Raw genomic sequence first — 26,250 nt, 5'->3', positions numbered from 1 at the left:
CGACGAGACGAAGAGAGGCGGGGATATAAAGCTTGGCACTGATCCACGGTAGATCATCCCTCATCGTGCACTCATCCTGATGCTTCTGGAACCAGTCGTCCTGGGGAAGGGTGCGTTTGAGGTCAGAGAGAAAATCTTGAGGCACCTCCACTTTCGAGCGTGCCTGCTGGCAAGTGACCACCGGAGCCGCTAGGCTGGAAGTGGGAACAACAGGTTGAACAATGCTCAGTTTAGAGCAGTTGTATTGAGGGAGTCTGGACAAAGCATCCGCCATGAAATTCTTCCCACCAGGGATGTACTTGAGCGTAAAATTGAAATGGTTGAAATGTTGGGCCCACCGCATCTGTTTAGGGGAAAGACGGCGCGGGGTCCTCAACGCCTCCAGATTCTTGTGGTCAGTCCACACCTCAAAAGGGTGCTTGGTGCCTTCCAGAAAATGGTGCCATGTGGTTAGGGCCCATAGCACCGCAAACGCCTCCTTCTCCCAAACGGCCCAACGTCTCTCAGTGTCCGTGAGCTTGCGTGAGGTGTAAGCGCATGGTTGTAAGTTACCTTGGTCGTTGGCTTGTAGCAAAGCAGCAGCTGACACACGGTTTAGTCGAGCGCGGTTTGTGGTGGAACGCCACAAAGAGCCATATCTGCTGACACGCCAGCCATCAGCTCCAGCGCGCATGTGTGTGCCGGACAGCTGGTTTTCGGCCTTCCGGAGGGCCAGGATCACTGCAGTGGACCATTGACAAAGGTTGGGGGGAGGGATGTGTTTCCGCCTCCCTTTTAGGGGGAAATATTCTGCCTTTTTAATATTTCCTAAAATAATTCATTTTCTAGGAGAGGGGTGGGTTTTAACTTCCTACAGAACTAAGAAGAAATTTTCTGACAGTGAGACCAATGAATCAGTGGAACAACTCGCTTCCAGATGTTGGGAAGGCTCCAACACTGGAAGTTTTAAAGAAGAGATTGGACAACTATTGGTCTTACAGTGAGCATATGGCAGGTGTGCCACAGGTGGCAGGCAGAGCCCTCTCTGCGGGCACACCAGCCGTTGCCCCAGCACCATGCAGGTGTCTCCCACAGGCCAGCTGGTCTTTGGGTCTCTGCCACACATGCCACACATTCACTGATCTCCAGTTTTCCCCCATCGCAGCCTACCTTTCTTCCCCCAGTACACCCTAGCTTTCTCCTGCATTTCTGCCACCATGCCTCCCCTGATCTCTGCAGGTGTCTCTGTGGCAGGAATGGAGGAGAAAGCCTGGGCGCGGTGGGGAGGGAAAGTGCTGAGGTCGGGGAAGGGATGGGAGGCAGGAACAGGCAGGAACGGAGGAAAAGGGAAAGTGCTGAGATGGGGGAAGGGACGGGAGGCGGGAACGGAGGAGAAAGCCTGGGCGAGCTGGGGAAGGAAAGTGCTGAGATCGGGAAGGGATGGGTCGGAGGAATGGAGAAGGGAAAATGCTGAGGTCGGGGAAGGGACGGGAGGCAGGAACAGGCAGGAACGGAGGAGAAGGGAAAGTGCTGAGATCGGGGAAGGGACAGGAGGTGGGAACGGAGGAGAAAGCCTGGGCGAGCAGGGGAGGGAAAGTGCTGAGATTGGGAAGGGACGGGTTGGAGGAACGGAGGAGAAGGGAAAGTGCTGAGGTCGGGGAAGGGACAGGAGGCAGGAACAGGCAGGAACAGAGGAGAAGGGAAAGTGCTGAGATCGGGGAAGGGACGGGAGGCGGGAACGGAGGAGAAAGCCTGGGCGAGCTGGGGAAGGAAAGTGCTGAGATCGGGAAGGGATGGGTTCGAGGAACGGAGAAGGGAAAGTGCTGAGGTCGGGGAAGGGACGGGAGGCAGGAACAGGCAGGAACGGAGGAGAAGGGAAAGTGCTGAGATCGGGGAAGGGACAGGAGGTGGGAACGGAGGAGAAAGCCTGGGCGAGCTGGGGAGGGAAAGTGCTGAGATCAGGAAGGGACGGGTTGGAGGAACGGAGGAGAAGGGAAAGTGCTGAGGTCGGGGAAGGGACAGGAGGCAGGAACAGGCAGGAACGGAGGAGAAGGGAAAGTGCTGAGATTGGGGAAGGGACGGGAGGCGGGAACGGAGGAGAAAGCCTGGGCGCTGGGGAGGGAAAGTGCTGAGATCGGGAAGGGACGGGAGGCAGGAACAGAGGAGAAGGGAAAGTGCTGAGATCGGGGAAGGGACGGGAGGCGGGAATGGAGGAGAAAGCCTGGGCGCTGGGGAGGGAAAGTGATGAGATGGGGAAGGGACGGGAGGCAGGAACAGAGGAGAAGGGAAAGTGCTGAGATCGGGGAAGGGACGGGAGGCGGGAACGGAGGAGAAAGCCTGGGCGCTGGGGAGGGAAAGTGCTGAGATCGGGAAGGGACGGGAGGGAGGAACGGAGGAGAAAACCTGGGGGAGCTGGGAAGGGAAACTGCTGCGATCTCCCCCTCTCGGCATCCAGTTTTGGGCGTGAAAAGCCTCCTGCGCCAACCAGGAAGCCAAAACGGGCAGGGTGCATGCACGGGGAGCGCTCGCATTGCATTTTGGGAATTGGAGCGCGCATTCTGCATTCGCATCCATGCACGCACGATTTGGTTCCAGCACCAAAAAGGTTATCCATCATTAGTATAGAGTATCCTGCCTGAGCAGAGCTCAGAAGACCTCGAAAGTCCCTTGCAACTGTGTTATGCTGTTATGCAGTGTGCATGTGTTGGAAGAAATGTCCTTCTGGCTTCAGTTCTAAGTGCGGAGAAAGACACCAGAAACATGGAGGCTGCTTGGGCAGATGCCTTTAACGGTGTACAGGATGGTTTGAGGTCCTGGGGAAAAAGAGGATCAGATGCCTTGAAGATCTTGAAGAAAAAGGGGCAGAGATGCTGAGAATCCCTGGGTTTTATGCCCTCTCTGGGCTTTTGAATTTGAGCTTGTATTCTGATTGGTTGTCAGACTCCCATGGGGCCATGCAGGGGCAACCCTGTAGGTTGTCTTTTAAATCCCAAGCTCGGTTGAGCCCTGCTGGATGACGTAATCTTCCCAGGTGCCCTGTGGTGAATGGGTCCTATTATCAGTGACATGTGGTGAGGCAAGAGCACAGCAGCGGTGAGAAGCAATGTCCCCGCCGCTGTGTCCGACAGGCGTCCCGCGTTTATGTACGCCATAGACGTGAGACGCCTCTGTCGGACACAGCAGTGGGGACGGAGGAGGCGGGGAGGCAAGGCGGCAGAGCGTGGCGGCGGCGAGAAGCAGCGAGAAGGAAGCAGGTAGGAGGCGTGGTCGGCAGCCGCCGATGCCAGAAATGCTGCTGTGACTCTGCGAGACGTGGCCGCCGCTGTCACCGCCATACAATGGGACCTGCTATATGGCCGGAAGCCGGCGTGTCCCGCTCTATGGTGAGGTGCAGTGGCATGGCTTTAAAAAATAAATATGTGCCAGCCCACACGCCAGCAGAGACGGGTAAAACACACACACACACACACACACACACACAAAAACTACTTATAATAAAACAAATTACAATTACTTACAAATAATTTTGAATTCCTCCCCCCTGCCTCCTCCCTTCGACCCACATACCTTTTCCAGCTGTGTCAGAGAATTTCAACTCTCCTCTTGTCTGCCACGATGAAAATGTAAAAAGAAAAAGGCAAGAGCTGCTCTAGCCAGGCTAGGACAGTTGCTGCTAGAGTCACCACGTGGATGACTCTGCTTAACGGTTTTTTAAAAAGCCTCTAGATTTAGATTTAGATTTAAATTTATTTTATTTGTATGCCGCCCTTCTCCGGGAGGGACTCAGGGCAGTGAACAACTCAAAGGGGGGGAAAAGGGGAACATAGAACACAATACAAGTAGTTAAAATAGCCAAGAATCACACAACCACTCAAGTCGAGAGGGGAGGGGAACTCATCAACCCCAGGCTTGCCGGCAAAGCCAGGTTTTGACGGCTTTTCGGAAGGCCTGGAGAGAGGTGAGGGTCCGAATCTCTGCGGGGAGTTCGTTCCAGAGGGACAGAGCTGCCACAGAGAAGGCCCTCCCCCGGGTAGTAGCCAGATGGCATTGGCTAGTAGATGGAATCCGGAGGAGGCCAACCCTGTGTGATCTAGTGGGTCTTTGGGAGGTAATTGGCAGCAGGCAGTCTCTCAAGTACCCAGATCCAATACCATGAAGGGATTTATAAGTTACGACTAGCACTTTGAAGCGTATCCGGAGACTGATTGGTAGCCAGTGCAGCTCGCGGAGGATAGGTGTAACGGTGTACCGAGGTGCACCCACAATCGCTCGCGCGGCTGCGTTCTGGACGAGTTGAAGTCTCCGAATACTCTTCAAGGGCTGCCCCATGTAGAGCGCATTGCAGTAGTCCAGTCTTGAGGTCACGAGGGCATGAGTGACTGTTGCGAGTGCCTCCCGGTTCAGGAAGGGACACAACTGGTGCACCAGGCGAACCTGGGCAAATGCCCCCCTGGTCACAGCCGACAAATGATGTTCTAAGGTCAGCTGTGGGTCCAGGAGGACTCCCAAGTTGCGAGCCCTGTCTGAGGGGCGTAAATTTTCACCCCCCTGCCTGAGTGATGGAATAACTTCTTGTTCTAAAGAAAGTGCCCTCTGCAGGAGGAGGCAAGAGAACCACGTGCCTCCTTTGCATAAGGAATTTTTCGCCTTTTAACCCTTGCTTAACTCTGCTCAAGTAATCATAAAGCTAGAGTAAAAGAGGCCCGTGATTCTCTCGCCTCCCCCTGCAGTTAAGCACTAACCAGAGTCATCCACTGTGACTCTGGCAGCAACTACCTCTGCCTTTGTCCTTCTAATTTTGTTTTTGTTTTCATCATGACAGTGGTGAGGCCCTGCCTCCCCTGCCACCCCTGACCGCAGGTCCCTGCCTATTATGTCCTGGAGGCCATGTCTTATATGTTGCAGATGAGCTGGCTCAGGCCTTAATGGCCCATTAACAAAGGTGGGACTAGAGCTGAATTTCTGCCTCTCTTTTAGGGGAAATATTCTGCCCTTTTTAATATTTCCTACAATATTTCATTTTCCTAGGAGAGGGGTGGGTGCTAACTTCCTACACATGTCAACCCGTGAAAACCCAATAATTGAACACATGGTTCTCACTTAAACTTTAATACAGTACTTTAAAAAATGGAGAGAGGGGCAGAAGGTTGAGAAGTAAATTCATTCATCGTAAAATTTGGGGATATCCTCTCCTAAAACCACTTCTTCCTTGGCGCCGTCCTTGGTGATGGTGACAAGGTAGATGATGCCCCCACTGGAACCATCCCGGACCATCGCCAAGGCAATAGCTGGAGGAGGGAACAAAAGGGTTAAAATCAGCTATGGGGGCAGTCGATTGGACCAAAATAAAGAGATGAGTCAGAGCTACACCAATCACATCCAAGAGAAGGTAGCTTGGCATTTCCCAGCACTGAACTTTCCCCAAACAGCTAAGTGCCCTCCCACCTCATGGTCTGACTTCACCTGAAAAACAAACCAATTCTTGTTCTTCTCAAAAGAAGACGCTGGAATCCTGCCACAATCTCAGTTTCTATCAGTTTCATTTCTCAGAAGGTTCTTAGGCCTTGCATAAGGATGGGATGGAATGGAATAGAATAGTTGGAAGGGACTTTTGAGGTCTTCTAGTCCAACCCCCTGCTTAGGCAGGAAACCCTACACCACTTCAGACAAATGGTTATCCAATCTCTTCTTAAAGACTTCCAGGGTTGGGGCATTCACAACTTCTGGAGACAAGCTGTTCCACTGATAATTGTTTTAACTGTCAGGAAATTTCTCCTCAGTTCTAAGTTGCTTCTCTGCTTGATTAGTTTCCACCCATTGCTTCTTGTTCTACTCTCAGGTGCCTTGGAGAATAGTTTGACTCCCTCTTGTTTGGGGCAGCCCGAGATATTGGAAGACTGCTATCATGTCTCTCCTAGTCCTTCTTTCTATTAAACTAGACATATCCAGTTCAGCAACAATTCTTTATATGTTTTAGCCTCCAGTCCCTTAATCATCTTTGTTCCTCTTCTCTGCATTTTTAATGGGCTTTTGCTGATTAATCTTACTGGATAGAGATTAGAAGTTAAAGATGAAGTTTAAGAGATGAATTTATAGAGAATGAGGAGGAATAGGATGAAGTTTCTTGGTTTTACATTAACAGAGATTTATAAGTTGTTAATCTTCATTATACTTGGGGACAAAGGTGGCAGTTTCTTTTTATTTTTCTTTGCTTATGTTAGTCTTAACTGTTTATCAGTAATCTTCAATGAAAATATTACTAAAAGAAGTGTGTATTCTGATTTTTTTCATTAAAATAGTTTATGCACTTTTAATTGGTTATTGCACAGTTAACTGACAATATATTTGATAACTAACTATCATATTGGTGGGTATGGTGTGGCTTGGTGGGTGTGGCAGGGGAAGGATACTGCAAAATCTCCATTCCCACCCCACTCTGGGGCCAGTCAGAGGTGGCATTTGCCGGTTCTCTGAACTCCTCAAAATTTCTGCTACCGGTTCTCCGAACTACTCAAAATTCCCACTACCGGTTCTCAGAACCTTCTGGATTTCACCCGAGTGGCATTAACACTTCCCGTGATTTTGATTCTGCACCTCTGTTTATGCAGAGTTCTAGGTTGCCTTTTTCCTTGATTAGTTTCCATCCATTGCTTCTTGTTTTGCCTTCAGGTGCTTTGGAGAATAGCTTGACTCCCTCTTCTTTGTGGAAAACCATTAGATATTGGAACACTGCCTCCAGATTAGATTATGGAAGGACTTGCCTGCAGAAGTTGTGAATGCTCCAACGGTGGAGTTTTTAACAAGAGATTGGACAACCCTTTGTCTGAAATGTTTATGAGAGTTTCCTGCCTGAGCAGGGGGTTGGACTAGAAGACCTCCAAGGTCCTTCCGACTCTGTTATTTTGTTATTCATGAAGGCCACCTTAGAGCTCCTAATGGCTTTCTGTCCTGTGAGGCCACTTTGGATCCTGTTTTCCTGGTTGGACTGCTACCGTGCATAGATGTGCATGGATCTTGGACTAAATTTACTTGAACTGTTAAACATGACTGGGATGTTTACTATTTGAAATGGTATAGGATCTCCTGCTTGAGCAGGGGGTTGGATTAGAAGACCCCGAAGGTCCCTTCCAGCTCTATTCTAATTCTGAGTTCTTCCTCCAAGTTTGAACGGACACTTCTTCCACTGTGAGCTTTGGCACCGAAGGGGGCGGGGGGGGGGGGAAGGACAGCAAAGGCCAAGTATTGGATCACCCAGCCAATGATTGAAGAGAATGTCCTCGCGTCATCTGTTGCTATGTAGATTCAGTTACGGAGGCTGACAGCAGGCAGGAAATTTCCCTGCCAACTATGGAAACGATTAGTAGCGCACCCTGGAGGTGGAGAGACGCAACAAGCGGCAGTAGCTGGAATTCAGCTTTGTCTAGGAAAGAGGGTGGCCTCATGCAAGGAGGATGGACTGATGGCAATGGGGTGTGTGTGTCATGGGAAGGGTTGAAGCATAAGGCTAGGGACGGATTGTCTTGAACAAACTGCGGTTGATGACTTGATGGCACACAATCAATCAGATTAACAGATTTGGAAGGGTTCTTTTTTAAACAGAACTTTTTTATTTTTCTTTAAAAAAAAACCCAAATATGTCATCATTTGTCAATCATTAAGACATTGAAGTACAATTTTTTTTGTTGTGTGTACCCCTCCCTCCCTCCACCCCCCCACCCCCCCTCCTCCTTCCCCCCCCCGACTTCCCAGAACCCGTACACGGTATAGATTTTTAACTAACACAGTCTAAAATCTATTGAGAAAAAAGAAATAAAGAAATTAATGACATTCTAGATTGACCTTAGCTTCTTCTTACTGAACTGACTTTTAACAGTTTAAATCATTTCTGATCTTAAGCATAGGCTAACTGGAATTTCTTAGTCCCGTATTTATTTTGTATATAGTCAATCCATTTTTTCCAGTCTCGTTTATATCTCTCATTTGAATGATCTTTGAGATATGCCGATATTTTAGCCATTTCAGCTAAGTTTGTTACTTTCAATGTCCATTCTTGGATTGTAGGCAAGTCTCCTTCTTCCAATATTGCGCCACCAACAGTCTTGCTGCAGTTATCAGGTGCAGAATCAAATTGGTCTCTACCACTGTAAAGTCAGTACATATACCTAGTAAAAATAACTGAGGACTAAACTTTATCCTTCTTTTAAAAACATTTTGCATGACCCACCATATTTTTATCCAAAATGCCTTAACCTTTTGGCAGGTCCACCATATATGATAGTATGTAGCATCGAGAGAACCACACCTCCAACATTTAGGCTGTACATTCGGATACATAGAAGCCAACTTTTTAGGATCTAAATGCCATCTATAGAGCATCTTGTAAAAATTTTCTCTCAGATTTTGAGCTTGTGTAAATTTCACATTTCTTACCCAGATTCTTTCCCATGTATCCAACATTATTGGTTCCTCAATATTTTGAGCCCATTTTATCATACAATCTTTAACTAATTCTGTTTCCGAATCCATCTGTATTAATACATTATATATCCTCTTTATATGCATTAAGCTTTGATCTCTTATTTGTTTAAACAGATTATCCTCAACTTGAATAAAACCAATTTTTTGATCTATTTTCCACCTAGCCTGTAATTGCCCATACTGGAACCATGTTTGAACTACCTTCTCCTCTTTTAATACCTCTAAAGATTTTAATTGTAATACCCCCCTTTCCGAGGTAAGAAGCTGTCTGTAGGTAGTTCTGTCATGTTTTTGTGCTGTATTCATATTTTCAATTGCGTGTCTAGGAATTGCCCACATGGGTATCTTGTCATTTAATTTATATTGATATTTCTTCCAGACCCGCAATAAAGCATTTCTTAAAATATGACTTTTAAAGTTCTTATCCAATTTTTTGTTGAATAACAGGTAAGCATGCCAACCAAATACCAGATCGTGTCCCTCAATGTTCAATATTCTATCATTGGTTAAGTGAATCCAATCACTAATTACAGATAATGCCACTGCATCATAATATAGTTTTAAATTAGGTAGTTTCAATCCTCCTCTCTCACGTACATCTTGCATTATTTTCATCTTTACCCTCGGCTTCTTTCCTGCCCACACAAATTTGTTGATACCCTTCTGCCATTCTAAAAGGTTCGCATCTTTTTTAAGTATAGGTAACATTTGGAAGAGAAATAAAAATTTTGGTAAAATGTTCATTTTCACTGCCGCTATCCTACCCAGCAAAGATAAGTGCAATTTCTCCCATTTTTTCATCTCTGTCTGTATGCTATGCCAAAGTGGTTCATAATTATGCTTATATAATTTCCCATTTGAAGTTAAAATGTTAACTCCAAGATATTTGACTTTTTTTAACTACCTCACATCCTAGCATCACTCCTAATTCTTCCTTTTGTTTAATATTCATATTTATAGCTAATATTTTGGTTTTTCCTAAGTTTATTTTAAAGCCCGACACTTTACCATATTGATTAATCATATTCATTAAAACCATACTGGATTCCTGTGGTTGTTCCAATATTATGACCAAATCATCCGCAAAAGCGCGGACTCTATATTCTTGCTGCCTAATCTTGATCCCTTTTAAACCATCCAAGCCCCGTATTTTATTCAACAATACTTCCAAAGTTATAATAAACAATAATGGGGACAAAGGACAGCCCTGTCTTGTACCTTTTCCAATTTGAAAAGAGTCTGTTAGACTTCCATTGACTATGATTTGTGCTGTTTGCTGTTGGTATATTGCTTTAATTGACTGTAAAAAATTATCTCCTATCTGCATTTTTTGCAGTATCTTCAACAGAAATTGCCAGTTAACTCGATCAAAGGCCTTCTCAGCATCCAAAAATATAAACGCAGCAGGGATCTGATTGTTCTTTCCCAAATATTCTAATGCATTAATAATTAATCTAACATTACTTTTCATCTGTCTCCCTTGTATAAAACCTGTTTGGTCCGTATGTATCAATTGTTGAGTGACCAACATTAACCTATTTGCTAATATTTTAGTAAAAATTTTATAATCTACATTCAGTAATGAAATAGGTCTATAATTTTTGGGTTGAGTAGTATCTTGATCTTCTTTGGGTATCAAAGATATAAACGCTGTCTTCCAAGATGGAGGGACTTTACCTTCCGTTTGAATCATATTAAATAATTCTCTAAGAGGTTCTACCATTTCTAACTGTAAGTTTTTATAGTAAACCGCTGTCAAGCCATCTGTACCTGGTGCTTTCCCTGACTTTAATTGCTTAATTACCTGCAGGATTTCCCCCGAGGTTATTGGTTGATTCAATTTTTGCCTGTGTTCTTCTCTAACTGAAGGTATTTTCTCTTTGTCTAAATATTTGTCTATGTCTAAACCATTAATTTTATCCCCTTTATACAGTTCTGTAAAAAATTCCCAGAAAGCCTTTTGAATCTCTTCCTGTTGAAACACCTCCTTCCCTCTGTAAATCAGTTTAGATATATTTCGAGTTTTCCTTTTTTTCCTAATCTGATAAGCTAACCATCTGCCAGGTTTGTTTGCATTACAAAAAGTATTGTGTTTTGCATATAATAGATTAGTAGCCACCTGGTCAGAGATCAACATGTCAAATTGAGATTTTAATATGTTAATAGCTTCCTTAACCTTTGTATCGTCTGGGTTCATTGTTAACTCCAGCTCTTTTCTCTTAATTTCCTCTTCCAGTTCTGTTCGTTTTAACCCTTGCTTATTTCTATGTGTTTTATTTATATTCATCAAAACTCCTCTCATGTACGCTTTGCTTGCGTCCCATACAAATTCCATAGATGTACCCTTATTCATATTCAAAACAAAATATTCAGATAGTAATTTTTTACAATCATTAATATACTTTTCATATCTAAATAAGTTTTCATTCAATCTCCAAGACCTTCTTGCCTGCACTACCCTTCCCAACTCCATCCAAACTGGGTTATGGTCCGAAAGGACCCTAGCTGCAATCTTTGTTTTCTTGACCCTAGAAAGCAAATCATTAGTGGTTAGGATAAAATCAATCCTTGAGAGGGATTGATGCCTGTCCGAGAAGAAAGTGAAGTCACATTCCTCTGCATTTCTTTCTCGCCAAATATCTCTCAATTCAAAATCATCCATAATGTCAAAGAAAGATTTGGGTAACTTTGCTCGCATCTTGGTATTTAGGCGGGAAATCTTCTTATCTCTCTTAGTGTCTATCACTCCATTCCAGTCACCCAATAGTATACAGGAACTATAGTCCCACTGTACTAGTTTAGCATGAAGATTTCTATAGAATCTATCTTGCTGTTGATTGGGAGCATAAATTCCCAAAAGTAATGTCTTTTTCCCTTCTAAGATTAAGTCTAAAGCAATATATCTTCCGAAGGGATCTGCTTCTATTAATTCAGCTTTCATATCTTTTCTTAAGTATACAACTATACCATTCTTCTTTTCCATAGCAGAAGCTGCAAAATGTTGACCAAGTTTTGAGTTGATCAAATATTTTTGATCAGTTGACTTGATATGAGTTTCTTGCAAACAAATTACATCGTTCTTAAACTGTTTGAGATAATGAAATATTTTCTTCCTCTTCTGTGGAGAGTTCAGTCCGTTGACATTCCATGTTAAAATCTTAGTTGTCATCTTTGGTTGGTTGAAGCATTTTTAGAGCTTCCTGCACGGCCTGTTTAACCTTAGGTCTAGCTCCTCCCATTACTTCCAGATTTGTTGTTGTAGATCCTTGATCGATGGCCGATGATGGTTGATGCTGTTGCTTTTTAGCTTGTTTCTCCATACGTCTAGTAGTCATGCGGCTAGGTCTTGGTTCCATAGCACCTTGCACTTCTAGAGAAGAGAGATGCTCCATCTTGTCTGGTGGTTGTGTAGTTTGCTGTCTATCCTGTCCTTCTTGTGGTCTTTCTCTAGGTCCAGATGGTGCAGGGTGTCCGGCCTTCAATATATTATAATAAAAATCTCGGGCTTTCCATACAGAGTTGAGGCGGTACCTTTGCTTATCAAATGTAAATATGATGCCAAATGGTGCATCCCATCTATACTGTATCTGGCGATTTCTGAGTTCTTCGACCAAAAAAGCGTAGTCTCTCCTGGCTCTTAACATTTGAGGTGGTATCTCTTTCAAAACAGCCAGGTCTTGACCGCCAATTTGAAGCTTAGTATTGTAAGATGCTTGCAGTACCATATTTCTAAACTCTCTTGTAGTAAAATATATAACGATGTCTCGAGGAAGCTGCTTCTGCTTTGCCAGCCAGGAGTTAACGCGGTAAGCTTTGTCAATTTGCCAGACTTGATTGGTCCCTGGTCTTCCCATCAGGCGGTCAAAAGCTTCCGATAGGATCTGTTTCAGGTTCTCCTGTTTCTCCTCACGCAGCCCCCTTACTCTTAATGCGAACTCCATTTGTCGGTACTGTATCATAATAATTTCTTTTTCAGCATTTTCCACTTTTTGTTCCACCACCTCTGTTTTCAATGTCAAATTAGCATTGGCATCATTAAGAACCTCTAGAGTATCTTCCACTCCAGAAATATGTTCTGTTAATACAGTTACAAGACTCAGCATGTCGTCTCTAATTTTATCAACCTTAGCATCAAATTTCTCATACAGCTCCTGTTTAAGTCCTTTTATTTCACTTTTAATTTCTTCTTTCATTTCTTTTATTTCCTCTTTTCTCTCCTGCTTTACCACCTCTCTATTATCTCTAAACTTATCTTCCATTTTAATTGTCTGTGCGTTAAGAGCCTCGCTTAGATTACTCAGGAAAAATTCTTTCGTTAACACATCCCCAGCAGGGGGTGTAGGAAGCGGAGGCTGCAGCTTTGTGCCAGGCACTGAGGATGTGCCCCTGGAAGTAGAGGGTGACGACTTCAAGTTAATATTTGGTTTTGAGGCCATTTCAAAATTTATCTGCCTGCAGTTAATAAAACTCTATTGCCTGAATATGCAGCTTTAAGTAAAGAGGCTTTTATTTTGAAGTTTAAGGCTTGGCAAAACTTTCAGTGAGTAAACATTGTAACAAGACCATTCAGCAGATTCATCACCATTTAACTTCCAAATAAGCAAGGTTAATGAAGGAGTAAAATTCTTCTGTTGTGAAACCAAAAACAAATGATAAGCAATCTCTTTTGTTTTGAATTCTTGTGAGGATTAGTAAAAAGTGTTCGTTATTACCGGAGAAACCAGCCTGCTCGGCGCCATTTTAGAAGCCTCTGAGTAAATAATTTTTCGGAGGAGAAAAAGAAAAGAAGCTAAAATGTTGATAAACAATTATTGTCCACGCAGTAAACGGATTCAGCTCGTGATAAGAATAAATCAAACAAAACTTTGAGCAGAGTGGGAGAGACCTACTTTGTCCTGCACAAGGCAGTTTGAAGTTCCCAGCACGGACAGCCGTTCTGCCTTGGGCTAGCCCCACTTTCCTTGCAAGCACAAAAGCTGCAAAAATCGAAGAGCATTTGCCAGCAAAACAGTTTCTTCTTTCCTTCTTGCCTGAAGGATAAGAAAACCTGATAAGACGTCAGATGGAAGATCCTCTAAACAGGTACGTAGCCAGGAATTCGGAGGCAGCTGATTTTTTGCAGCCTCCACCAGTAGGCTCCTCCCAGGAAGTCGATTTGGAAGGGTTCTTGTAGGTCATCTAGTCCAACCCCACACCCAAGCAGGAGCCCCTATACTATTTCTGATAGAGGGCAGTCCAGTCTCTTCTTGAAAGCTTCCAGTGATGGAGTTCCCACGACTTCTGAAGGCAATTTCTGTTCCACGGGTTGATTGTTCTCACTGTCAGAAAATTCCTCCTGATTTCCAGGTTTCTAGGCTCTGCTTGATTAGTTTCTATCTGTTTTTCCTTGTTCTGGCCTTCGGGTGCTTTGGAAAATAGCTTGACCCCCTCCTCTCTGTGGCAGCCCCTGAAATATTGTAACACTGCTATCATGTCGCTCCTGGTCCTTCTCTTCGCTAGACTAGCCATGCCCAGTTTCTTCATATGCTCTTAGTCTCCAATCCCGTAATCATCCTGGTTTCTTTGCACCCTTTCTAGAGTCTCAGCATCTTTTTTATAGTGTGGTGACCAAAGTGAATCTCTCAATCGATCAGTGGGATAGCTTCCCTTCAGAAATTGTGGGTGCTTAATCACTGGAGGCTTTTAAAAAAAGACTGGACAGTCATTTGGCTGAAAGGATATAGAATCTCCTGCTTGAGCAGAGGGGCTGGACTAGAAGACCTCCAAGGTCCCTTCCAACTCTGTTATTCTCTTTTCCTATGCCCTTAACCGTGATACATGCTGCAGGTTGTGAGCAGTGTTGGTCCTGCTGTTGAAAAACGGGTTCTGGCAGTTTCCTCTCATCCTCACCGACCAGGGGTGGGATTCAGCTGGTTTGAATGGTCCGGGCGAACCGAATTTTAATCTGGTTTGCCAAACCGGTAGTGGAGAGGACTAGCTCACCCTGTCCTCCCCTCCCGGGAGTCTCCATGCGGCCCGTTTGGGAAGGTGAAAAACAGGCCTACCCAAAGTATCAGAAGTCCAGAAACAGGCCCATTTCCGGCCTCCGGAGCCCAGGGGAGGCCATTTTTGCCCTCCTGGAGGCTCAAGAAAAGCCTCAAGACACTGGAGAACTCACTGGAAGTCTGGAAACGGGTCCGTTTCCAGCCTCCAGAGCCCAGGGGAGGGCAAAAAATGGGCCTACTAGAAGTCCAGAAACGGGTCTGTTTTCAGCCTCTGGAGCTCAGGGGGGAGGCCATTTTCGCCCTCCCAGAGGCTCGAGAAAAGCCTCCGGAGCCTGGGAAGGACAAAAACACGCCCCCCTGCCGTGGTGCAGGAAGCTGACTAGGCCATGCCCCCATGGCCATGCCCACTCAACAACCAGGCAGAGAACTGGTTGCTAACGTTTTTCAATCCCACCCCTGTCACCGATCCAGAATGGAACCAACCGCACAGATACCGTTTTTGGTGAACTGACGACATTCCTCCCGATTCATCCTGGGTTTGTAGGCAGAATCCACATAGCCGTAAATGAAGGTGCTTCCTGACCCTCCAATGGAAACGGGCTGCCGGTTTAACATTCCTCCCAACGTACCGTAGACCTGTCAGAGAGGAAGGAGGGGATGAATCCTGCCTCGTGGCGCAAAGTCAGCACATCCACCTTTCGTGGTGGTTAGGATACCTTCACCCTGCACATTATTACTTCGGAGGGAAAGGATGGGACTTTCCTTACTAGGAAGCTGGATAAAACTTCCTGGTGAGCAGGAACAACGTGAATGAAATGTATCAGGGGTGTCAAGCTCAAGGCCTGCAGGGCCGCCCTGCCAGCGAAAACGGGGGCTGTATCTTTGAGGGCAGAGGGCTAGCAAATCGAGCTAAAAACAAAACAGGAGATAGACGTTTCCCCTTTTGCATTTGAGCCTCCAAGAAAGAGACAGGAAAGGAGAAGGGCAAAGAGGAAGGGCAAAGAAAAAGAAGGAAAAAGGAGAAGAGAGCAAGGAAGGAAAAAAAGAAGGAAAAAAGAGGGGAAGGAAGAAAGGGCAAGGAAGAGGGAAGGAAGGAAGGAGATTATAATGACAGGGAGGGAGGGTCTGAAGGAAGGAAACAATGGCAAACCACTTCTGAAAAATCTTGCCAAGAAAACTGCAGGGACTTGCCCAGGAAATGGACCCGACTGAACAGAAGAAAGAAAAAACTTGGGCTAAATGGGCTTGTCAGCCTCTGCTTTGCTGCTGCTTCGGCTGCCATTGAAACGGGGAGGGGGGGCATGGTATTTGGGAGGGGAATCATTGATGTGCTGGAGGAAGTTTCTAGACGCTGAACTGACCACTTTACTGCGCATGTGGAGGAGGGGTGTTTCCCGCCAAGGCCAACGGTCCAGCATTTCATCCTGGCGATGCCTTTCGAAGTTATCTCACACCTGACATTTGGGGGAAATATGATTGGACTGTGCACAGGGATGCCAAAGGGAGGGGAATGAATTATACATTATATTATTTGCTTTCGCGCCTAATTAACCAGACTCAGCTTAGCTTTGCAACTGTTCATTTATAATTAGTAAAAGTACACTTGATCGCAAATCAAATGGAGTCCAGTGGTTTTCTTTCCTAATTACTGAATGAAGTGATGCTGACAGGGCTTGTGTGAGAGAAGTAACTAGGGGTCTTAATAGATTATCAGTTAGGCCTGATAGAAGGCTGCATCCTGTTTTGATCACTAAATTATAAAAAAAGATGTAGAGACCCTGGAAAAAGTGCATAAAATCACACCAAAGATTATTAGGGGACTGGAGGCTGAAACATACAAAGAATGGTTGCAGGAATTGGGTATGTCTAGTCTAGTGAATGAAGGATGAGTAGTGATATGATAGCAGTGTTTCACATTTGACAGGCTGCCATAAAGAGGAGGGGGCCAACTTGTTTTCCAAAGCACCAGAAGGCAGGACCAGAAACATCGGATGGAAACTGATCAAGGGGAGAAGCAACCGGGAATGAAGGAGAAACTTCCTAACAGTGAAGACCATTAACCAGTGGAACAGCTTTGCCTTCGGAAGTTGTGGGTGCTTCATCACTGGAGGTTTTTAAGTAGAGACTGAACAGCCACTTGTCTGAAACGGTATAGAGCCGTGATGGCGAACCTATGCCATGCGTGCCACAGGTGGCACATGGAGCCATTTGTTAGGGCGCGCTAGGCATTGCCCTGTCAGCTCCAGTGTGCATATGGACGCTGGCCAGCTGACTTAGGCCTTCAGCCTCCGGAGGGCGAAAAACAACCCAACATGCAAACCGGAGGTTCGGGAATGGACTTTGGGTTTGCGTGTTGGGCTGTTTTTCGCCCTCCGGAGGCTTCAGGGAAGCCTTTTCGCCTTCCCCAGGCTCCTAGAAATTATGGAATTATGGGTGTGGGCATGCCCGCGAATGACCCCCCTGTGCTACCCCCACTTTTGACACACAATGGGAAAAAGATTAGCCATCACTGCTATAGAGACTCCTGCTTGAGCAGGGGGTTGGACTAGAAGACCTCCAAGGTCTCTTCCAGCTCTATTCTGACTGATCTATAGTTCCCCTCTGAGCAGCCCCTTCTCCAAAGTTCCCCGGTATACCTACCTGCCCGCCATTCTGGGGGTCCCATCCAGCCACCAGCAGGTGGGCCGAGAGCTCCGGGTGTTTGTAGCTGAGGGCTTTCACCAACGTGGCTGCGGCCAGGACCCGTGGGGTCTTCTCTGTCTCCAGGCTGTGGGGAGAAGGGAAGAAGCTGAGCATGCTCAGTTGTGCCTCCGTTTCTCTCGCTCTGTTTGCAGTTTGGGAGGGCAGGTCCAAAGTGGATTTCCTGAAGACCTTGAGCCTCACCGGTCACTTGTGTGAAAGCTGCAACTCCGGTTTCTGGGACATTTTATCAAGGGATTCTCAGGAGTCATTTACACAACGCTTTTAACCTGGGTGTTGAGTTAATCCATTTTCTGGGCTTTTTCCTATACCAACAAAGAGGCTGGGTTTGCATCCCATGCTAAGCCCCTACCAGGTAACCCAGATTAAAAATATTTTCAAGTAGTCCCCGACTTACCACCACCATTTAGCAATTTATGTTGCTAAGTGAGAAGTTTGTTGAGTGAGTTTTGCCCCGTTTTACGACTTTTCTCACCACATTGGTTAAGTGAATCACTGCAGATGTTAAATTAGTAACACGGTTGTTAAGTGAACCTGGCTTCCCCGTCGACTCGGCTTGTTGGAAGTCTCCGAAAGGGAATTGCGGGACCCCAGGACACTGCAACCGTCCTAAAAACGAACCAGTTATCGAGCATTCGAATGCAAATCACATGACCATGGGAATGCAGCAACGGTCATAAGTGTGAAAAATGACCCTCGGTCACTTTTTTCCCAGTGTTGTTGTAACTCTGAATGGTCACTAAGCAAACTGTTGTAAGTCGAGGACTTTCCATTTATTTCCTGACCATTCAAAGTAAGGTCCCGCTTTGGATAGGGCAAGTGAGGCCGAGAGTTCATGAGGACTATTAAACACTTTTGTTCTTTTAGCTCTTCTGGATTAATAAAAATAAATGGAATGTGTGAGAGATGGGATTTTAACCGTGTTTAAGAAGTTTAAGAAACCATGGTGAGGAAGGGTGAGGAAAAAGTGTAGTGGGAAGGCTTAGGTTCTCTGTTTTCCCCATCTGTAAAGTGGGTATAATCATAACTGTGAATACTGTGATCGCTCTGTCAGGGACCTAGGAGTACTCACCTCAAACGATCTAAGCCCCAGCGCTTACTGCAACAGCAATGCCAAAAAGGCATTAAGAGTTGTTAACCTTATTTTGCGAAACTTCTTCTCCGGTAACATTGTACTGCTAACTAGGGCACACAAAACCTTTGCCAGACCAATCCTCAAATACAGCTCGTCTGCCTGGAATCCACTTTGTATATCGGACATTAATGCAATCGAGCAGGTCCAGAGTTATTTCACAAGAAGAGTCCTCCGCTCCTCTGCTCACAATAGGATCCCTTATGCCACCAGGCTCGAAATTTTGGGCTAGAACTATGCCGCCTACGGTCTGACCTAACGGTAGTACACAAAGTTGTCTGCTACAACGTCCTACCTGTCAATGACTACTTCAGCTTCAACGGTAATATTACATGGGCAAACAATAGATAGAAACTCAAGGTAAATCGCTCCAAACCTGATTGTTGACCAGCAACAGAGTGGTCAATGCCTGGAATCCTTTACCTGATTCCGTTGTTACATCCTCAAACCCCCACTTTAACCTTAAACTGTCTACCGTGGACCTCACTCCATTCCTAAGAGGTCCGTAAAGGGGGTGTGCATAAGCGCACCAGTGTGCCTACTGTCCCCATTTATTTGTACTCATTTCCTGTGTTCATGTCCATGTTTATACTTATGCCTGTTAAATCGTACATGTTTGACAAACTAAATAAATAAAAATAAATAAGATGGAGCAAGTCTGTTTATGCTTCCCTCCATGAAAACAAAATGATTGGCACTTTTCAGTCTGTCATTGTTCTCCCACGCACTTGGAGGAAAAAAATCCCCCTGAACTCAGGAGCGCATAGCACTGCCTTGCAAACGTCAATTGGAAAATAAGAAAGCAGAGTTTAGGAAGGAAAGGATTGCGGGCAAAACCCAAGATAGCAACAGGTTTCCTGGCTTCAGATGTTGGTACTTTCCAACTCCTTGCGGCAGGGAGCGCTTGATCCCCTGACTGGAGCCAATAAGATCTGTGCTTTGGCGGCTGCCTTTTCTGGGAAATCAAGTGATAAAAAAGAAGCACCATTTTTATAATGGCCCCCAGGGGGCGATGCTGCATCGGTAGAAAAAATTCCCACCAAGGACAGAGTTGAGCTGAAAGATTTGATTCTCCCAGAAACACCAATGAATGAATGAATTATTGGGTTTAAGCATAAGGGGATTGCTTCAGTCATCTTTTTTCCTTGTTTAAAGGGGAAGGAAAGAAGGCTTTCTTGTTCCCAGAGGCCCAGAAAAAAACACATTTAAAATGGACACCTAACATCACAAATGTCATCAGAAAAAGCATAACAAAGAATGTTCTTCCTGCTCCAATTCAGAAAACTCAAACTGCCCAAGGAGCGGCTGATTCTGTTCTACAGAGGAATGATTGAGTCTGTCATCTGCTCCTCTATAACTGTCTGGTTTGGCTCTGCAACCAGACAAGACAGACACAGAACTCCAATGGATAATTAGAACTGCAGAAAAAATAATTACAACCAGCCTGCCTTCCGTTGAGGACCCGTATTCTGCACAAGTCAAAAAGAGGGCTGTGCAAATATCTACAGACCTCTCGCATCCTGGACATAAACTGTTTCAACTTCCTCCCTCCAGACGATGCAACAGGGCAGGGGTGTCAAACTAGGATTTCTTCCAGGGTTGGATCACCATTGTGGTTCTTCACGGGCCAGCGGGCGGGATGGGAGGGAGCGGGAGGGCAGGGAAACACGTTGGGATGCCTCCTATAGCTCTTTATTGGCTAAAACGGGGCATGGTGGGGCACACCCCATGCCTCGATTTCGCCTTCCATGGCCTCCTGCAGCACTCTGCCAACCGAAAACGGGCCTCCCGAGGTCCCTGCACAGCCTGTTTTAAGTACTGCTGGAGGCCATGGAGGCCTAAAATGGGTTACATGTTGGCCTGTTTTCACCCCGTTTTCGGTGGCAGAGGCACCGCAAGCTGGTCGTTTGATATTCCCCGGCTGGCCCCGAAGCCGGATTTAAGGCCTTTGAGTTTGACACCCCTGTTATAGGGCATTGCCAAAACAACTAGACACAAGGACATTTTTTTCCCTCTATGCCATTGCTCTGTAAAACAGCTAATTCCCACAACCAATGTTCCCTCTAATTTTTTTTCAGTGTGAGCAGAAAAGTATAGTGTTTGAGGGGCACATTTTCATGCCTGAGCACCTGAATTTTTTTCACAGATGTTACCTAAGACAACAACGAAATCTGTATTATTTGAAACTCAAAGTTATGTTTATTCAAGGTACCCGCTTAATTAAAAGTGTTATATAATATCAGTATCACTTAACAACGCTCCTGCTTAGCAACCAAAATGTTGGCTCAGGAACTCTGGCATTGAAGTGCGCAAGTCTTAAAGCTGTCAGGTTACAAGATCCTTGCACCTCTAACCCTTTAGGAAAAAAAACCCCAGAGGTGTTCAAACTTGACAGCTTTAAGACTTGTGTGCTCTACTGTCTTTTGCTCCACTTTTTCATTCTCTATTTTTAGTTGTTGCTCTAAGCTTAAAGTAGAACCCAAAGAAGAAGCAATTGTGATTTCACATTGATGCAGTTCCCGTGTTAGTTGGATAACCTCAAGCCTCAATCCTTCCAATTCTCTGCTATGACTTTGCTCTTTGTGGGATAGCTCTTCCTTCAGCTGGGCAAATTTGCAAGTCAACATATATTTTTTTGTAATAAATCATGGAGCATATTAATACCAATCTCTCTGTAACATAATTTCCTCCTGTTACCTTCTAAGGAATCCCATACTGTAGCAGTGTTTCAGAAACCCATTGCCTTATGTTACAGTTAAAACAGTCCTGTCTGAAGTTGGAGTATTAATCAGGAATCCTTGTATTCAACCAAATAACATCTAATTGATGATTTCCTGTATTTTCTTTGAAACCAGCCAACAACAATGTACAAATATGATCAAGTAAGGCTGCTTTTAGAAAATAGTTTGACTTGCTAAAGATCTGCAGGTTAGGGTACAAATTCCACAAAACAAGAACAACCTCCTAAAGCCATTCATAACAAACATCAGCATCTCTTACAAAGTTGGAATGATGGGTCTAATCATCAAGTAGAAACCTGTCAACCCTAAAAGTCCCAATATAGATCAAACAAAGGATGGCATCTTAAGATAATACTCTCAACTCCTCCAGATTTTATACATTATTCCTAGAGGACCATCATCCATCTTGGATGGGGATAAATATTTGATATGGACTGTAAGAGAATGTAAGACACTATGCTTAGATTGCCACATGCAACTTTATTTTTTTTTCAGGTCCCAGTGAGCTTTTATTGAGCCAATTCTCTTAAAAATAAGTCAGGATTTTATAATTCAGCACTTTTGACAATAGGTTCACAGCCTCCCTTTATAGACTCGTGTACATATGCTGTGCCAAAATCTTAGCTCTGCTGGACATTTGCCAGTTCCAAACAAAAAATAATCCTCCCCTCCCAACCCAACCCTTGTTGACAAATTCTAGCCCTCACTATTCATATTGGACATGGCCTGAACTGAACCAAGGATCAATGAAATACAACATTGCTTGAACTGAATGAAAAAGTATGTTCCCCAAATTTTCCAGTTTCAAGAAAGGGAAAATTGACTTATTTTCTTCGAGACATTGCCACCCCCACATCTTGGTTAAAATACAGCAAGGCTGTATCTTTGTGTTATCCTCCCTTCCCACACCCTCTCCCCCCTCCCCCTTGCACAGGACTCCAGAATGTTGCCTGAGGAGTAGGGTTGCAGCAGGGAGATTCCTCCTCTGGCCGCTCCAACCTCCCCCCCCCCCCCCCCCGAACCAACTTTAAATGGACAACTTCAGTTCAATTTACATGAAACAGTCACTTTGGTCACCTCCTCCGCTGTGCTTTTGAGGAGCCATCGGGGCTTTTTTTCCTGCTCCCGCCCCTCCGCCGCCTTCCTACTGGCTCCCGTAGCCTCAAGGCTCCTCAAAGCCGCAGCGCCGGGCAGCAAATCCGGCGGTGCTGTTAGAGGAGGAGGAGGCAGCAGCAGTTAGTCCGGTGGTGGCGGGGGCTTTGGGGCTTCACAATTACCGTCAGTCGCCCCGTGCTCATCAAAACAAGTCCAGGGCCAGTTGGCCAGCGCCTGCAAAGGACCTCCTCCCCAGCTTCCGGAGCCTGTGGCAGTAGAAATCACTGCACGGGAATTGAAAAGTCCTGCGCGGTGTTTTCTTGCCATGTATGTAGCCGCGCAGCCGCGCACCTTAGAGGGAGCAGTGCTCTTCAGCTCTGACTGGATGGTGGGGAATGGAAGGATTTTTACTCCTTGCAAGACAGCTGGTCATTTGCACTCTTTTTACAGAATAATTGAGGCCACTTGGAGGCTTATCTGTGTCCTCAGGGTCACCTGAGTGGTGCAAATGTGTGTGGAGCCTTCTTGGAACTGTTGAAAGGATTGGAGATAGATGATCTCCTATCTCCTATCGCTCCCCCTCTGTTTGAGGAGCCCTAGGAACAGGCAAGAAAAAGGATTTTGCAGTGTATGTATGTTTGTGTGTGTGTGTGTGTGTGTGTGTGTGTGTATCTAGAGTCTCCACATCTTTTCTACATCGTGGTGACCAAAACTGAATGCCGTATTCCAAGTGTGGCCTTACCAAGACATTATAAAATGGTAGTAACACTTTATGTGATCTTGATTCTCTCCCTCTGTTTATGCAGCCTAGAACTGTGTTGGCTTTTTTGGCAGCTGTTGCACACGGCTGGCTTATATTTAAATGGTTGCCCACTAGGACTCCCAAAACAAGCTCAGCATCTTAGCCATTCAGCCACCACATCCCACGTATATATAAACCCACAACATATACATACATATACATATACATAGATACACGTGGGTATATGTGTATACACAGACACACAGACACACACACACCATATAAATACACATACATATACACAGTTCCCAAGATTTCTGCCTAATGTGAACGTGGGGTTCATGGGGAAGCCACATTCATTTAACAACCGGGTTACTAACTTATCAATGATTCACTTAACAACCGTAGCAAGAAAGGTTGTAAAATGGGGCAAAACTCACTTAACCAATGTCTCACTTAGCAGCAGGAATTTTGGACTCAGCTGTGGTCGTAAGTCGAGGACAGCCTGTATAGAGATTTAGCAATGAATAAACCTATTCATAAGTCACGCCGAGTCCCTACACCCTTCAAGAGATCTAACTCCAGCCCACCTTGAGTTTCTTTCTTATCTCCCGCTCTTTTCCCTTGACTGTTAGTTCCCCAGATTCTTTACACTCATCTGAACTACCTGAATCTCCTGCTTTTCCCTGTGCTTGACAAGTGTGTTACTGTGATTACCCAGATTATATGTATGATGTTGGCCTCAGTGATTGATGGATTGTGATGTATGTTTTCATGACTGGTTTGCGGCAATGTGTGCTTTTCAAAACTGTATAAAGGGGATCCACCATGGAACAGAGGTGTACACATTTTAGAATGTATCATTGTTAAATAAAAGTCTTACTCCTTTCCATCTATTGACTGTGGATATCAATCAGCTTATGTACTCCCAAATGATGTCACGGGGGCGGGGGGAGAGGCTTTTTTTTTATAAAATACTTTTTTTATTTTCCATTTTCATAACATATAATCACATGTATACTATTACATAGCCAATATCATATTGTATTAATTAATAATTACATCAGTTCACCTTGCCATCAACTCCCGGAAAAAAAAACAACTAAAAAAATATAAAAACCAATTATTGGCTCTTCTGCTCTCGCTACACCACTTTCTTCTGCCTCTCTCCTCCCCCTCCTTACCTCCTTTCTTCCCTCCATCATCCTTTTCTACTCTACTTCCCCTTCCTTTCTCCTTCTCCTCTCTCCTCTTTCCACTCCTCCTTATTCTCCTCATCTGCCCCCCCCGCCCTCTCCTATCCCTCTCTTCCTATCTTTCTTCTCTCCTCTGTTTCCCACTCTTCCTCTCATTCACTTGGTGTATTTCAGCTTCAGAGCAAACTCCATTCTGTGTTGATAGTATTTATGCTTCCATATCAATATACTTAACATATCTTAGTTTTAAAGAAAAAATAAGAGAAGACAGTATGCATGTGCAATCATATTACTTTAAAATCTAACACCCCTCGTCAAGCCTAATATACTTCCTCCCTCTCCCCCTCCCCCCCAACCCCCCCCAACCTTCCCTCCCCTGACTTCCCAGAACCCATACACGGTATAAATCTTTAGCAAAAACAGTCTAAAATATATTTGAAAAAACAGTAGGAAATTGATAACATCTTTAAATTGAACTTAGCTCCTCCTCGCAATCAGCTTACCTACTCCCAAATGATGTCACAGGGGGGAGGCTTGTAGTCAAGTGACCTGGTCTTCATCCTGCAGCAAGTTGGCCATGGTGAGTTGGCTACGGCGAGTTGGCCGTGACAAGTTGGCCATGATGAGTTGGCTGCAGAAACTTGGCTGCGGCTGTTCTGACCTAGGTTTCCCTCAAACCACAAAGCAAACTCCTTGTACTGACAAAAATCCCTTTTATTAACTTATTGTGAATTCCTCTCATTCACATCCAGCAAAGTCTTTCGAGGGAGAATTTACAGTCACAGACCTTATCTGGCTTGGAGAACTGCCAGGCCGATATCTTCAAAACTTGGCAAGGAGCCTCTGAGAGTCATGAACCAATTAAGCGAACTAATTGTCTCCTACAAACTCCACTCCACTTTCGCTCCTCTTTTATTTCCTCTGGGAGGGGACATTCTTTTTTCCTTCTTTCCTCTTTCTTCCTTATTTCTTCCTTCCTTCCTTTTTTCCTTTCTTTTTCTTTCTTTCTTTCTTTCTTTCTTTCTTTCTTTCTTCCTTCCTTCCTTCCTTCCTTCCTTCCTTCCTTTCCTTCCTTCCTTCCTCCCTCCCTCCCTCCCTCCCTCCCTCCTTCCTTCCCCTCCTCCCTCCCTCTCCCCACCCCCTCTTTCCCTCCGATTTCAAGACATACAGAAGGACGCCGGAGCCTGTGAGAGGGGCTGGCACAACACTGAGGATTAGCAACGGTTCAAACCACAAAGCCCCAGTTTGGTTTCATTTTGTCTTGCCTGGATTCATTTCCGCCTTTGGCGCGGAGTTCAGCTGGGGGGGCTACCAGCGTCAAAAGCCAGCAAAAGGTGAAGACAAGAAGCAGGAAGGGCTGGCAGGTGAGAAAGGGAAGGCTTTTATTTTTAATCGATTTAAAGAACGCCCGACTCCAGACTACTCTTATTTATCCAGGCAATCGGCCGCCTTTCGCGGATGTTAGAGACAATCCCCATTATCCCCGAACCACAGGGGGAAATGGCGCTTGTAGTCCCCCGCAAGGAGCTAGGTTGGAATCAGATCACCCACGCGTGAAGGGGGCAGAAGGGTCTTCCTCTCGGGGCCCCCGGAGGTACCCGCTCCGTAACACACAAGGGAAATTCCCACGATGCCTCGCCCTCTATCTCATATTTTGTATCACCCATCTCCTCTCACTTATGACTGCAGGACTGTAACTTTGTTGCTTGTATTCTTACAATTTATATTGATGTTGATTGTTTCCTCATTGCTTATTTGTCAAGAGCAGAAGCACCAAAGACAAATTCCTTGTGTGTCCAATCACACTTGGCCTATAAAAAATTATATTCTATCTATTCTATCTAAGGGGAGGAGTCCTCCTCCCTACGCTCGGGGCTTGGCAGATTTTTGACCCTTTCGCTTCCTTTTTCTGGCTCTCTACGGGTCTCCCTTCCTTCTCTCCAAAGGGAGCTGACCCCACCCCTCCCCCACTTTCACTTTCCAGGGCTCTGCAGCCTCCGGCGCATTTTATAGACTTTCTCCTTGGCCGCAGCCTCGTCCCGATCCAGCTGATGCAGACTGCCCTTCGGCGTCTGGTTCCGGATGGGGGTCCCGATAGCCCGGTTGAGGCTTCTGTCCGCGGTGGCCGTTCTATTGCTGCGGGGAAGATGCGCAGGTGAGTGGCAGAGGCGGCGGGGCTAAGGAGATCTGAGGCGGGCGACGT

The 26,250-nt window shown here is 45.4% G+C and overlaps 2 protein-coding genes across 4 annotated transcripts in view; one reads left to right on the top strand and one right to left on the bottom strand.

Moving 5' to 3' along the window:
* Window positions 1–5,072: 5,072 nt before the first annotated feature.
* LOC116502591 (proteasome subunit beta type-9-like) lies at window positions 5,073–20,987 on the bottom strand. The gene is made up of 5 exons (XM_032208468.1): window positions 20,971–20,987; window positions 18,214–18,240; window positions 17,082–17,208; window positions 14,936–15,077; window positions 5,073–5,267 (listed from the first exon to the last, which is right to left on the bottom strand). The coding sequence occupies exons 1-5, from the start codon at window positions 20,985–20,987 to the stop codon at window positions 5,140–5,142; spliced, it is 441 nt and encodes a 146-aa protein (XP_032064359.1). The 3' UTR covers window positions 5,073–5,139.
* Window positions 20,988–25,204: 4,217 nt separating this feature from the next.
* The window catches only part of LOC116503384 (major histocompatibility complex class I-related gene protein-like), a 17,200-nt gene continuing 16,154 nt past the window's right edge, over window positions 25,205–26,250 (top strand). For 2 of the 3 annotated variants that reach the window (XM_032209768.1, XM_032209766.1), the window contains exons 1-2: window positions 25,205–25,411; window positions 26,032–26,202. In XM_032209768.1, coding sequence (XP_032065659.1) covers window positions 26,130–26,202 — 73 coding nt within the window. In that variant the 5' untranslated portion in view covers window positions 25,205–25,411; window positions 26,032–26,129. The remainder of the gene's footprint in view (window positions 25,412–26,031; window positions 26,203–26,250) is intronic. The other variant, XM_032209767.1, reaches the window with a different exon arrangement.

Source organism: Thamnophis elegans, chromosome 2 (assembly GCF_009769535.1).
Source record: "Thamnophis elegans isolate rThaEle1 chromosome 2, rThaEle1.pri, whole genome shotgun sequence".
NCBI lineage: Eukaryota > Metazoa > Chordata > Lepidosauria > Squamata > Colubridae > Thamnophis > Thamnophis elegans.
Note: the sequence above shows the minus strand (reverse complement) of the source record. Positions and strands in the feature narration are given on the sequence as shown.

What these genes read in the sequence shown, in the direction of transcription:
- LOC116502591 (XM_032208468.1), bottom strand. An exon ending in ACCCCCAGAATGGCGGGCAG is followed by an intron (nt 15,078 to 17,081) that starts GTAGGTATACCG and finishes CCTCTCTGACAG; the next exon opens with GTCTACGGTACGTTGGGAGG. An exon ending in TCGTCAGTTCACCAAAAACG is followed by an intron (nt 5,268 to 14,935) that starts GTATCTGTGCGG and finishes TCCCTCCTCCAG; the next exon opens with CTATTGCCTTGGCGATGGTC.